The 13,736-nt window shown below is 45.5% G+C and overlaps 1 protein-coding gene across 1 annotated transcript; it reads left to right on the plus strand.

Moving 5' to 3' along the window:
* Positions 1-1,940: 1,940 nt before the first annotated feature.
* Positions 1,941-13,605, plus strand: LOC142803600 (uncharacterized). Its single transcript, XM_075888907.1, has 6 exons — positions 1,941-2,175; positions 3,656-3,891; positions 4,437-4,596; positions 5,686-5,805; positions 9,969-10,081; positions 13,386-13,605. Exons 1-6 carry the CDS (start codon positions 1,941-1,943, stop codon positions 13,455-13,457), a joined length of 936 nt encoding a protein of 311 aa, XP_075745022.1. The 3' UTR covers positions 13,458-13,605.
* The last annotated feature ends 131 nt before the right edge of the window (positions 13,606-13,736 follow it).

Raw genomic sequence — 13,736 nt, forward strand, 5'->3', positions numbered from 1 at the left:
CCGCTCAATGACGCCGGACATGTTCAATAAAGTTTCTACTCACTCACTCAGCACTCATACTTGTGCCATAGTCAATTAAAAATTAATTATTGCGCATATCTGAGGCACCATGCGTCAATAGTTTGTATGTGTGGTTTTATACTAGAGAAGGCACAGATAAGTCATTCTAAGGACCCTAGCGTTTATCAAGCTGCGCCGACAGTGCAACCCGACGCTTAAAAAGGCAAGTGTTTCCAACGTTTTGCTAAGATTACACGGTGGCGGCACCTGCCGGTCGCTTGGCGTTCTGCACTTTATCGCCTCCGAGACAGGCGCGCATCGTTCTCTGAAGGCGCGCACGCCTCCCTTCGTTTTCGAAGATGACTCCCAGATAGCACTCGTGTCTAACGTGCCTCAATGCGCTCGTTCGCCTTCGCTGCATGGATAGAGACTCTCTAACGCAGCGCTTCCAGAATACAATTCACTTATTTTCTCGCGCAGATGAAATAAACGTTTTGTTCACTCTCTCAACACGCAAGACTATCGTCTTTCGACGACATTTGCAGTAAAACATGCAAATACGGGGCCATTTTTTTTGCGGAGTTCATGAGACAACTGAGCTTTATTTCCTTTCCCGCAAGAATCTTCTTAGCTCAAAATTACCATAGGTGCTACCTTCTAACTGCTTAGATTAGGTTTATATGTATCAAACGTACTTTATTTTGAGGCTTCATCTCTTACGTAGAGTGGCGGGTAGGTTGCGGGTGCCTTGAAGGAGTTTGTTTGAGGTTAAAAGAGATTTAGGTTATAGAATCATTTTCCACACCTATTTTCCTGGTTCCACAAATTGCTTTAGTGTTTTTTAAGTTCTCCACTTCGTTACATATATTCAAACTTTCCTATTTAGCTATACTTATCTTTTTCATTATTGTTTAGTTTTTTTGTGCACCATTCAGTAGACATCCAGCTTATAAATAAATAATTTTCTTTTAAAACTATCCGGTTCTTGCCAAACATCCTCAGCGTGTATGTGTGTGTGTCGTGTTTCCAAGGGACCATAGAGTCTTTTTATATATCCACTAGAGGAAACTCTGGCGCTCGTGTCAAGGTAGCTCCAACGCATGGCGCTTCAGCAAGAATAGGAATGATGGGTAGTACACGGATTTGTCTAATTTTCGTACTTATGGCCCCGTGTGTGTACATATGGCTTGGAGTTGTTTTCTCACGAAACAAATCAGCAAATGTTCAGCGGTTGCACTTCACCCCCTTAATATTTAGGCTTACCAATTCAAAACCGGGTCACAAAGTTCAAAAAGGTTCGTTATATTTTTCGAAAAAAAAATCGAAACACAGCATTAAACGAAGCCACAGGTGCGATTCGCCACCCGCAAGTACGAAGACTAGGCAAATCCGTGTACTATACCCATCATTCCCATGGTCGCTGAACGATCGCAGTGCCAGAGTCCCCTCTGGATAATTTTAGAAAAATCTTTACTCAATAATGTTATATAAAGTGTCACTGTCGACTGCGGCGCCATGAGAGGACCCGTGCTAGGCAGCTACCTCAGCGAAGAAGATGAAGATAGAATAAACAATGAGGGACTATTGCACTATTTCTATTTTACGTTAATTTTTGTTCTTTTAGTTATCAGTATTCAATACTCGAAATGTCTAACAAGTTCGTGTAATCAATTCTTGGCCTACCCCCTGTGTGGTTATGAGCCATGTTTGAGGTCACAACAACAATAAAAAGAACAATATAGAACGAATACTACCGATAACGTCTCTTAATTTACATGTATGACACAACATATATGCCTATGTGTTTCATGTCATAAATTCCAACGAAAGGAACGAAACAATGTAATAACATAGCCAAACACTCCCACATTACAGCACACAATATTGCGATGGCCTCGTCCTTCACGACTCTCGCGCCACCATCACCACTGTCATTAACAATGTTACGCGTGGCCGGCGTCGGGACAGCTAGGCCGCTCTGGCGTCGGGACATCTCGACGACAGGCATGGAGTCCACGAGGCTGCTGGCAACCCTGCTGGCGGGCTTCAGTTATCTGGTGACGGCGGCTGGCTACCCGGGAAATCGCCCGCAAGGCGACTTCCTCAGCCAGAGAGTCATCAACGGGTCTCAACGGAACGCCGTGAAGCCCACCTACACGCTGTCCTACCGAGAGCGTAAGCGTTCATTGAATTCCCGAATGTTTAGAATGAAAGAAAATTTACCTCAACGAAAACCACCAGATAAAGAAGCCAAACATGATAGAAAGGACGTTTATTGTAATGCATATTTGTTATCAACTTAAATGCACAGCGCAAGAAAACGCGCAGTTACAGCGCAACTACTGAAGAAAGACACCTAGACAGGAAAGAGCGCTGTAACTACTCCTTTTATTGCGGTGTGCAAATATGTTGGTCACATATCACCAGCTAGCCCAAGCATCCGTCTTATCAAGTTTATAGTGTAGTAATTGAAATGTAGATGCGAAGAAAGTGAAGTGGACGAAGAGACGACTTGGTGCCGCCGACAGAGACCGAACCTTCAACCTTCGGAATACGCAACTGGGCGCTCTTATAATCAATGAAGATACGGCGATGGTTTTCCCCTCGTTCCCCTTGTAGGGTGTTTATGTTCATGCAAACCTGCAGGTGTGTGAGCGCCTCTCGCAGCTATTACGCGTTCAGTGCGGAACACTATTTTTCTTGTTAGCTGGTGTCACGTAGCACGTGATTGTTTAACAACCGGACAGCCGACCAATAAGCTATTGCACAATACCTAAAGGCGCCAAGTCTGCCGGACCGAAACTCTCGCTACGAATGAATGAAAGAAGACAATTTGGCGGAAACTTATCTTTAAAATTGCCTAAAACAACGAAACGAACTCTCGAAATTCCCTTGCTTCATTCGGCAAACTTACGTGAGCATTGTTACGAAAGCCGGGACGACGCCAACGCAGTTCCGAAGGCGCCACTGCTTCGAGCTCCGCCGGGAAGGTCACCAGCCGTTTGGTAGCGTAGGTTTCTCAGCTCGCGACTGCTTCTGCGCAGAGCTGATAGACGAGCGGACGAGACGACGGTGAGCTAAACAGGGTTTATGTACAGCATATATACAGAGGCGTTACAAATTCGGCACTGGGGCCGACAGCTTAGAGACTCGGACAGCCGAGCTTTCTCCTCTGACACATAGGCCTACTACTCGCGACGCGCCGCAGGGCGTTTTTTGTATGCACCGGGTGGATTCTTTGAGTAACCAAATGTCCAACCAGAAGCGCCGCTGGTCGTGAGGTCAGAATCCTCCAATGGGGTCGCCGCTGGGCCGCGTCATCGAATCTGAAGCCGCTGCGCTGCACGTGGCTGCACCCATGGACGAGTGACGTCACCACGCATTGCGTCAGACTCGCCAGGCAGGAAGGCGCCGATTGCCTCGATGGGCTCGCTGAGCGTGCGCGACAGAAAGGCACCGCCGCGTGATGACGCCGTTGAGTTGTTGGCGTCAGGCGGGCTCGCGTGCTGGCCTTGACAGAGATTTTTTTTTTCAGAGGCATGGACGTTCGGTGTGGACTCGCAGGCATAACAGCATCTTACGCTTGCTGAACAGTTGCACCCGTTTCGCGCGTCCTGACAACGCACTCGACGTACGTCTCCCTGGTCGCATGCAGTGTACCTGGAAGAGGCGTGCGGCGGTCTCGCGGCGAAGGCTCAGCGCTCGCACTACCTGAGCCTGCGCGACCAGAAGGCGAGCATGGCCATCTACTCGCACCGGTCCGGCGTGCTGCCGCGCAGCGTGAGCAAGTGCCGCATCCAGATACAGACCGAGTCGCACGCGCGGCTCACCATCTCTTTCGTCAAGCTGGACACCATAGAGCAACCCTTCATATGCTACATGTACCTCAAGGTCGGTCCACCCAAACGGTTTGAAATTTAGCTGACCCGGACTGACTCGACAGTCGTTCAATCTTGGACAAACAGGCTGTCAGTGTACGCGTGCAGATAAACGTTTGTAGACTTTGTATTGTTTTCGATGAAGGAAAACCGGTTGTTGTCCCTTACTCTATAATTGGAGCCAAAGTCATATTTCAAGCACTATTTCATAAGTAAGCGGGTGATGGTATCTACATGAAGGTATTTTTCGAACAACGGTGTACATTTATTATTGATCTTGAGATGGTCTTAGATGCAGCTGAACTACTGCTACACCGCTGTCTGCCTAGAGATATGCGTGGTCATGTGGGGCTTAAGACCTTGAGCTCTAAAGAAAAACGATGCTACATAAGTCGGTGGCACGTAGCTATATGAGCTCTGAAATGAATACTACAGAGCACTCTTTCTTTATGGCGCGAAATTCAATCATGTGTCGTTAATCAATCGCGGTTCACCAATTCGAGCTATAGCCGGTTGAGGGTACTTTGAACACGTTGTGTTTTCATCATTTTTCCGCAGATTTACATGACCGACAAGCCAGACCTCGTGTGTGGCAAGCATGCGAGTGGTAAGAGCATCAGCACCACCACCTCGCAGATGGCGCTCGAATGGGTAATCAACAACGGCGGCGAGAAGCCCGGCAGAATAGAAATGATCCTCACCAGCTACAAGGACAGCGGTAACGCATCTGTAACTGCAAACAGCCTGCCGATCGGCGGCTAAATTTTAATGTTCAAGTGGTCGTTTTCTGACCAGACAAACCAACCCTATAGCCAAATGTTTTATTGCCAACGCATAAAGTTTACGTAAATAAAAAGAACGAATCACGGTTTTCTTCTATGTGCAATAACCATCGAACATACAAATATTAATTCGAAGGTATGCTCGCGCGTCGATTAAAGAAGTGTTTGTTAAGCGCCAGCTGGTATTTATGACTACAGGTGAATGAAGTTAATGTTACGACAACGGTCATTAAAGAACACGGAAGCGATGGTGTATAGGGACTTAACGCCGAGGAATTATAGAATGTGTTCATGCGATGGTTTCTTGTCGGCGCCTACCGTATTGGATAACACCTTTATTGTAGAACGCTTGTTTATCATCATTCGATTCGTATTATATAACAAACAACTGCTAACTGTTATTGTGCAGCCCTTAAAAAAACAGGTAATTTTGATAGCACCTTTGTACCTTTTAATGAACTTGCACCGCAAACTTGCACCTTCTAAAAGTGTAACGAAGTTTTTATACTCTAGGTCAAACGATGCACTGTTAATCGCGATTAAGGCCTATAGGGATCAAATTTCTTAACCATGCATGGTTCTCTGCTGCAGCTTTTACGAGAGAGCCAATCACGGTGAGTAAAGTAAATCTGTATCTGGTCGAATCGCGATCATAAATGGGTGCACGCACTGGTATTAACGACGGGAAAAGCAAATGCAGAGCAAATGAACTGTTGCGCATGTTGCGGAAGATTGACTGCTCAGTCATGAAATAAAGCGCTTGAAATTTAAGCTTAGTAACGAAGCGTTGAAGAAACAAGAAAGGTAGCTTAGTTCGAACTATACACGACGTATACGTGAAGCCAAACATGCTCATATCTCCTGTGCTGGCTCTTTTAAGGTTCCACGCGTCGCACGCTTACATTTCTCACCGTGATGTTGTAGCTACAGGATTAGAAGGTCCATTAGTCAGAGTGGAGCATTAAATTTAAGGCATTTGTGACACTGTCGCTTGTACATGGCACTTCGTGGTTTTTGCGGCACAGACCTGTCCGGAAACTGCGAGTCCGGCATGTACGCCTGCAGCAACCGCCACTGCGTCTGGTCGGGATTCGTCTGCGACGGCATCAACAACTGCGGTGACGGAAGCGACGAGCGCCTTTGCAGTAAGCGCGACATATCGCTGCGTCAGCGTTCGCGAAAAGCATAACACCCGCAGATTGTGCGAAGGTGTGCTCAAGAGGGGGAGGGGGCTCAATTCTTTTCCATTAGTCTTAAGGGAAGCGCCAGTACTGATTTTACTAAGGCGGACCACGCACATCATCATTTAAAGCTCAGGCTTATGATTACGCTCATAGGCATGCGAATAATTTCCCTTCAGGGGACGGGTCAAGTTTCATCGCAGCGTAAAAAGATTGATTTTGAAGCAAATATTGGAATTAATCAATTCTTGGAATATGACACAAGGGACATTGGGAAACCATTATCGTCAAGCTGCTGGCTTTAACCATACTATTTGAACAAAGATGGGATTGGTCCCTTTGTGTAGACGTCAGGCAGGCAGGCAGGAAAAAAAACTATATTTTCATCCGGTGACGGCGCTCACTCCCTTTTATGGGGCAACATCGGCGGGCCGCACCCACGGCGGGACAGGGAGGTGCATCTCCTCGGCCATGTCATGGGCTCTCTGAATAGCCTGTAGCTGGTCTTCCTTCTCGCTGCTTGTCGGAGATCGCCAGTCCCGTCGAGGGAGACCCGGGGCTCTTGCGCAGTGCAGGACATTGTCACAGAACGTGTTGTAAAGTGAAACACTGGTTACCATAGCGAGGGAAGCCTGGCTCTATATATACCGTCCATATATTTAGGCAATTTAAGGGGAGAAGCGTATGCCTCAGTCTTTAGTTGATGTAAAGTGATAGACTGAGCTCCGTCTAGAGTTAGATGTGGAAGGGGAACCTCCACCGTTTCAATTGCTTGCTATTTTAACGAAGGATTAGGAGGGGATCTCGGTAATGTCAGAGCGTGTCCTCCGAGTAATTCTTCCCGACGTGGAATGTTAGACCTTGCGCCGGGGAGTGCGCCAACTCGTATGCATCAATTAAGGATGGTTCCATGCACGTGTCGGCCAACGTGCACCAGGAACAAGATTATGTGCTTCTTGTCTGTAAAACTTGTGGCAGAGAGACCTCGAGCGGGTTCCTGGCCTACCAAACCAGTCATGAAGGCTCGGGTGGTTGCTCGCGAGTCTGTGTAAATAGCTGTGCGCTTGGTGGCAGCATGAGCCAGTGCTACCGCAACCTGTTGAGCGCGATTGGCTTTCGTGTGTAATAACGTCAGTGACGACAAAGGGCTGCCTTTAAGTGTGGTGACAACTGATACAAAGTGATCCGAGCAGTCGTATACTGCGCTGCATCTACGAAGACCTCGTTATCCACCATAGCGGTGGCGGGGTGAGTAGGGCTCGCGCCCGTGCCTTCTCCCCAAATTATGTAGACGTACATGGAAAAGACTTTGCAGCCCCCCCCCCCCTCTTCTTCCTTATGTGATTAGTGATGGCAGCCAACACAGTATTCCGTATATCTGTAGTAGCGATACTCGCAGCAGACTAGTTCTGATCTAACTGCACTCGGGCTGACTTTTTATTTTACGTACTACGTTCCTATAATGTAAATCAATCAGCCGCTTTGACGGATAAGCTCAAAAGCAATATTGAAGTTAATGTTTCCGCAATGGTTTATTCAGTAGTGACAATGTTTTCCCAAACGTTGTGCACATCTGGTCGGAATTCGTTGTAGCTCGATAAATATTTTTCCCCATATCTTCTCAAGGTTAAGCATAGACGACCTTGAGACATTGTGCGACCTTGTGTGGTCTTGCCAAATAAATAAAAATAAACAAAGCAGGAATTCAGCGTACCTACTACCATAGCTCACATTGCAGCGTATAGTCGGTCACCTCTGGCGACCCTACCACATCATAAGAACGGAGGTTGAGCTCACGTCGCCAATAGATTTTAAAATGTTCAGCGTATAAAAAGAAGCTGCTGCTACACGTGAAGCTGTGTTGCATTTAGCAGAGACACTTTGTAACACCGATATGCGAATATCTTGCTGCCACACTTGACGTGTACCCTTCTTTTGATCGGCGTACCCGTTTCCCAACACTGCGACCAACAGACAACGTATTCGTCATTGCCTTTTATGAAATATACTAGGTTGTGAACGAAGCAGCATCGCGGGGTGCGAGTGGCAATCTCAGTATATCAATAAAAAAAAAGCAACGTCAGTACAGTTCTGCATGCTTACAATAGACTTTTCCTTGCGTGATCGAGCTGCTTTTGGACGGCTTCTTCATATATTACTTGCACCTTACTTTCTCAGTTTTATATACGCGCGGTGCATCGGTATGAGCAAGAATGTAGTTTTAACGCAGGCAGCCACCTTCAACTTGCAACAAGTGAGCACTGAGGTCACTTAACTACGTCATTAACGTTTTCACTCTGTGAAACATGCTGCCTGACTAGACGAGCATTTAACGAACGTCGCACACGCGAACACGTATTTTCCTGCGCTTATTGCACTCTTGTCATATACGTGCACACTTGCACATTCGCTGTGCGACTGCCTGTCACTGGTCTCGGTGAAATATTTGCTTAGCGTTGTCCTGTTTCTGTGTACGATCTGCAATGTGTCGCGAGGAATGTGCTTTACGTGATTCTTCTCCATACATACATACTTGGAGTAGCATGCTTGGTATGATGGAATGCAATCAGCAAGTACTCATAAATAATGCAAGGAAACTGCCACTGTCATTAAATCGAAAAGTAGTTGATTGATATGGGGGATTTAACGTCCCGAAACCACCATATGATTATGAGAGACGCCGTAGTGGAGGGCTCCGGAGATTTCGACCACCTGGGGTTCCTTAACGTACACCCAAATCTGAGCACACGGGCCTACAACATTTCCGCCTCCATCGGAAATGCAGCCGCCACAGCCGGGATTTGAACCCGCGACCTGCGGGTCAGCAGCCAAGTACCATAGCCACTAGACCACCGCGGTGGGGTTTAAATCGAAAAGTATACACTCACTGTATGTACTGGCAGATTTAACATACGGGGTGAAACATAGAAGGTAACAAAGCAACCAAAGCAAAAATCACACCATATCCACGGAGTGAATGATAATGAGTGGGGCGAAGTGCTGGAGGGTTTCATCGTTAAACCATGAACCATCCACGAATATCACCCACTACATCATCAAAGACGTGATAAACATTGTATGTATTTATACGAAAAATCTTATTACTGGTAAATGGTAGCTATACGTCGCTTCCGTTCCCCCTTCATTATAACGACTTTATGGTCGGTGAAGTGATGAATTCGCGATGGGGCGTAGCGAGATGTTTCCGAGGACGAAGTAGTGGGCAGTTTGCAAAGGTGGAACTATAGGCCGTCACGTAGGAACAATGGGTGGACGGAGTGGAAAAAATCTATGGTTCTTTAACGCGCACCTGGATACAAGTACATGACCATGTTGCATTTCATATCGCCTACTTCTCAACAGTATTGGCTTTATGGTCGCTGAAGTGGTGGATCAGTGATGGGGTGTAGTTGGATATCTTCAAGGTGGCCACATACACCAACGGAGGAAAGACAGACTCGCACCCTAAGGAGCTTTGCCCCTAAATGTCGAGGGCCACGCAGCATGTGATGGAAAAAAATGAAGGAGTAACATTAAGCAATCGGATGATGGCGCAATGGGTCAGGGAAACACTAGGAAGAGCACATATCTTGACATTAAGTAAAATAAATGAACCTTTGCCAGCCACGCAATGCTTAAAACAGACAACCGGTAGACATTAAGAGCAAGTGGATAGTTACCAAGGAATAAAATAAGCAGTGGAGGTAGGCAGAGAGGCAGGTGTAGTGACAAAAACAAGCAGTTCGTAGTGTAGCAAAGCGTACGATCTGTGTCATCTGTCGCCATCCCCAGAGTCTTCTAGTCGGTCACCCTCTTCGGCTCCTTTCTGACCGAAAGCCGCTACAGCTGGAAGTTCGTGCTCTTCCATAACTGTCGTCATTACCGATGGTCACTGAGTGCTGATTGCCAAGTCGAATAAACGCATAAACACCTTTACGGCATAGATATAATGAAATGAGCTCGCACAGTCGAGTGTAAAGTGGAGATCAATGGGAGAGGCCTTATTTCTGAAGTGCACTAAAACAAGCTGGGAATATAATTTTGATGTCGGTGCTAGATGTGTTACCAGTTAAACATCTCCAGTACTTATTATAGACAATCTTATCCTGCCTCTGCGCACCTCGCAGTCGGCGGCCGCCAGGATCACACGCTCATCCTGGCGATCGTGGTGCTGGTGGCGCTCTTCGCCGTTGGCACGGGCATCGTCTTCCAGATAGCCTACAACCGGTACAGCGGAAGGGTGAGCTATAAAGTGCTTCACTACGGTAGTCTATTAACTTTGTGGAACAGTAGCCTGTGACTTCGACGCGCACGGTTACGGTGAAAAAAAATTGAAGGACGCTTTGTTAATTCTAATGTGTGTCATCTATGAGAGCCCGTGGCCATTAGGCTAACTAAGCCATGCCCATTTCTTTCTGTTTTTGAATATTTCATTGTTTTCACTCTCTCAAAAATCACGTGATAGCTGAAAGTGTGCGAGGGCGAGACACAGGTGGCAAAGTCTTAAGGCTCGGATGGTTGATTGGACGCCGCGAGTATGAGCTGTTAAAGACTTTCGCCTTAAAATCTCTTTTGTGCTTGTACACTGTATTTACGCATTTGCCTAAGACTACTCGAAGGCGAAAGCCACCTTCTGCTTCTTTGTCTCGGTTGATGTTCCGAAACTTACGAAAGCTTTTAGCACCTCATTTTGTTTGGCACTGCCTAGGTGATATTCTCACCTTCGACCAAGCAACAATGTCCACCCCATCCTTATTTTTCTAGTTACTTCACTCTCATAGTTCAGCTCCACTGTTATACCTGTCCTAAGGAGACATATTCCTTTACCACTTCCAGCATCTCTCCACCTGTCGCGAAGTGCTGTTTTCTGCCGAGACTGTTGCACATTACTTTAGTTTTGTGCATATTTATTTTCAGGCCTAATATTATCCTTTCCGTGCCCAGTTCTGTAATCGTGAGCTGTAGCTCGTCCCCCGAGTTACTTATTAAGGCAATTTATTCAGCGAATTGCAGGTTACTAAGATACTCTCCATTAACTCTCATCCCTAACTTACCAATATAGGGCCCTGAAAACCTCCGGCACACACAGTGAATAGCATTGGATAAAACATGTCTCCCTGCCTTACAGCCTTCTTTATTGGATTTATGTGGCTTTATGAAGAACTATGGTGGCTGTCGATCCGCTGTAGATTTTTTCCAGGATGTTTATGTAGCGATCGTCGATGCCCTGACTCCGCAGTGCCTGCATTACTGCTGATGTTTTCATTGAGTTAAACGCCTTCTCGTAATCTATGAACGCTATGTGTGGGGGTTGGTTGTATTGAGCGCATTTATAGATTATCATATTGATAGTATGAATATGGCCTTTCGTGCAGTAGCCTGTACAAAATCCTGCTTGGTCTTTTGGTTGATTGAACGCTAATGTCGCCCTAATTCTATTAGCTGTCATTTTGGTATAGTTTGTAGAGAACGAACAGTAAGCTGATCGGCCAGTATTTTTTTCCAAGTCCTTGACGTCTCTTTTCTTATGGATTAAGATTATGTTAGCGTTCTTCAAAGACTCTGGTACACTTCCCGTCAAGGGAAACTTCGTATATAATAAGGTGGCCAGTTTTTCTAGCGCAATTTCTCCGCCATCTTTCAGTAGGTACGTTGTTACCTTATCCTCATCAGCGGCTTTGTTTTTTGTTTTTGTATTCCTTCTACGGCTTTCCTTACTTCCCCTGTCGTTACTGGTGGGATGTTGAATTCCTCTGGGCCATTACTGCTTTTTACTATATCATCCTGGTTGTTTCGTCTTATGAGAAGCTCTCTGTAGAACTTCTCTGAAGCAGGATTCACTTTATTGCCTAAAAAGGGACACTAAAGCGAAACAATGAATGAGTTTAGATTGACAAAGTGAGCTTGGAGTACTCTAATGACGATAATTCAAATCTTACAAGTTTATTATTACAGGAAAAATTCAATGGCGAACCTCTATTTTCCAATTTCATGCCGAAATTCGCGCGTGACGCCACGGATTTCAAAATATACTCGTCTAATTTTGGCGACAGCTCCGAAAAACTTCTTGAAAACTGTCATGTACATTCTAAAGCCCCTCAGTCAGAGGTCGATGTACTCCTCTGAACTTACTCATTAGAAACTACGTAGGCCCTAGTAAACGCCGTCAAAATCTGTGTTGTCATAGCGTTTAGTGCGAGAATTTTATAATGGCGTCGCTACCTGCATTTCATTTTTGCACGTTTCCTTGCTTACCAAGCACCTTCTCGCAGCAAGCGAGGCGATTTCGGAATCGTGAAAGAGTAATCGAAAATTTTTCTTTCTCTTTAGCTTCCCTTCAATGTAAGCATCACATTGCAGTTACGTCAGTAATACTACGTTCAGTACGAATGTCTGCACACAGAATAAAGGCGTAGACCAAGACTGGTTACTGCCTAGCAGTCAGCACCACAACGCGTCGTTCTTCAGGTGGGCTTAGATAACAACACCGCATTAATATGCAAGTTATGAAAGGAACTTCTATCAGATTCTTTATAGTTGTGAACCAGTGTTACCTTTACGTCCGTTCAAAGCAACACGTGTGTAAGCAAATGTTACTTTTTGTTCATTTTTTTGTCTATACACAGAGCTATAAAAAGACTGAGCGAGAAAATTTGATAGGCGCACGCCCGTGATATCCACAGATGTTATTGGGCTTGGAGAATATTTTTCTTTTCGGGTAGTTTTTATTTTGTGAAGCGAGAGTGCATTTCTTTAATTTTTTTTACATTCATGCCACCAAATGGAATGTACGTTCCATGTCAGAAATATTGCGAATGTTGATTTTCTGTGCTTAGATCAGGCCCGTTGCCAGAATGTTTTTCCGAGGGGTGGGGGAAGGCATTTGTTGAAGGCCCCTTGATAAACACCTATTTTCATTACTTATTTTCGGTACCCCCCCCCCCCTTTAATTTCGGGGGAGGGGGGAGGTTGCAACCCTTTGGCTACGGGCCTGGCTTGGGTAGCAGTATAGTATATGGCAAACTGACACTCAAATTTATGCATAGCTTCCACAAAACACTTTTGATATACAGCGCTAATTAATGACTTAGACTGACATTCTCGTAACGCCGGCAATCAGCGTAAATATTTGTCGTTAAATGCTCATTATTATTGGGTACTTAGCATGATGCATTAGGAGGTACCATACATACTCAAATGTTGCATCGAAACCTCTTGTATGAAACAGTTATCATAGACGGCGTACAAGTTGAAATAATAATAATAATAATAATAATAATAATAATAATAATAATAATAATAATAATATACTATGTCAATACAGCCTAACTAATAATTCAACCGTAAATATAACTGGCAAAGAACTAAATATGGCAAAAAAAAACTTGAAGTTCTCAGTTCTCTGAAATACCACATGTCTTCAGTGATGAAGGCTGGTGTGGTTAGACCACTCTGTACACAACGGAAATTCAATCGAGTCCATTCAACCACTAGCGTGCATGTATTTCACAAAGCTTTGCTTCTGTTTCCGCTGTTTCGTGCAGGACATCCAGACGCAATACATTGTGGGCCCCAACCTTGATCAGCCCGGAGTCGTCCACGTGCCGAAACCCTGACGACTCGCGTTGCCAAGGCAACCACTCGTGCCGCTCCAATGGGAGTGGGAAAAGAAAGACAATAACCCCTCCCCCCAGGACCATACCGAAAAAGAGATGCGGCTGTAGTTACCGATATTTTACTTTATAATAAAATGGCCGACGCTTCTGCACGCTCCACTGTAATGTTTTTTTTCTTCTTTTTGGCGCAAACGAGATCTGAGAAAACACGCATGGCAGTAGCAAAATCGATTCAGTGGGAGCATGTGTAGCGACTCCAGTCTCTATATTTATTTATTT

Source organism: Rhipicephalus microplus, chromosome 3 (assembly GCF_043290135.1).
Source record: "Rhipicephalus microplus isolate Deutch F79 chromosome 3, USDA_Rmic, whole genome shotgun sequence".
In the NCBI taxonomy this organism is placed as follows: domain Eukaryota; kingdom Metazoa; phylum Arthropoda; class Arachnida; order Ixodida; family Ixodidae; genus Rhipicephalus; species Rhipicephalus microplus.

Excerpts from the sequence above, each read along its gene's own strand:
- LOC142803600 (XM_075888907.1), top strand. The coding sequence starts at position 1,941 with ATGTTACGCGTGGCCGGCGTCGGGACAGCTAGGCCGCTCTGGCGTCGG. Across the intron at positions 4,597-5,685 it reads CACCAGCTACAAGGACAGCG|ACCTGTCCGGAAACTGCGAG; the intron begins GTAACGCATCTG and ends TTTGCGGCACAG. Across the intron at positions 5,806-9,968 it reads AAGCGACGAGCGCCTTTGCA|TCGGCGGCCGCCAGGATCAC; the intron begins GTAAGCGCGACA and ends CGCACCTCGCAG.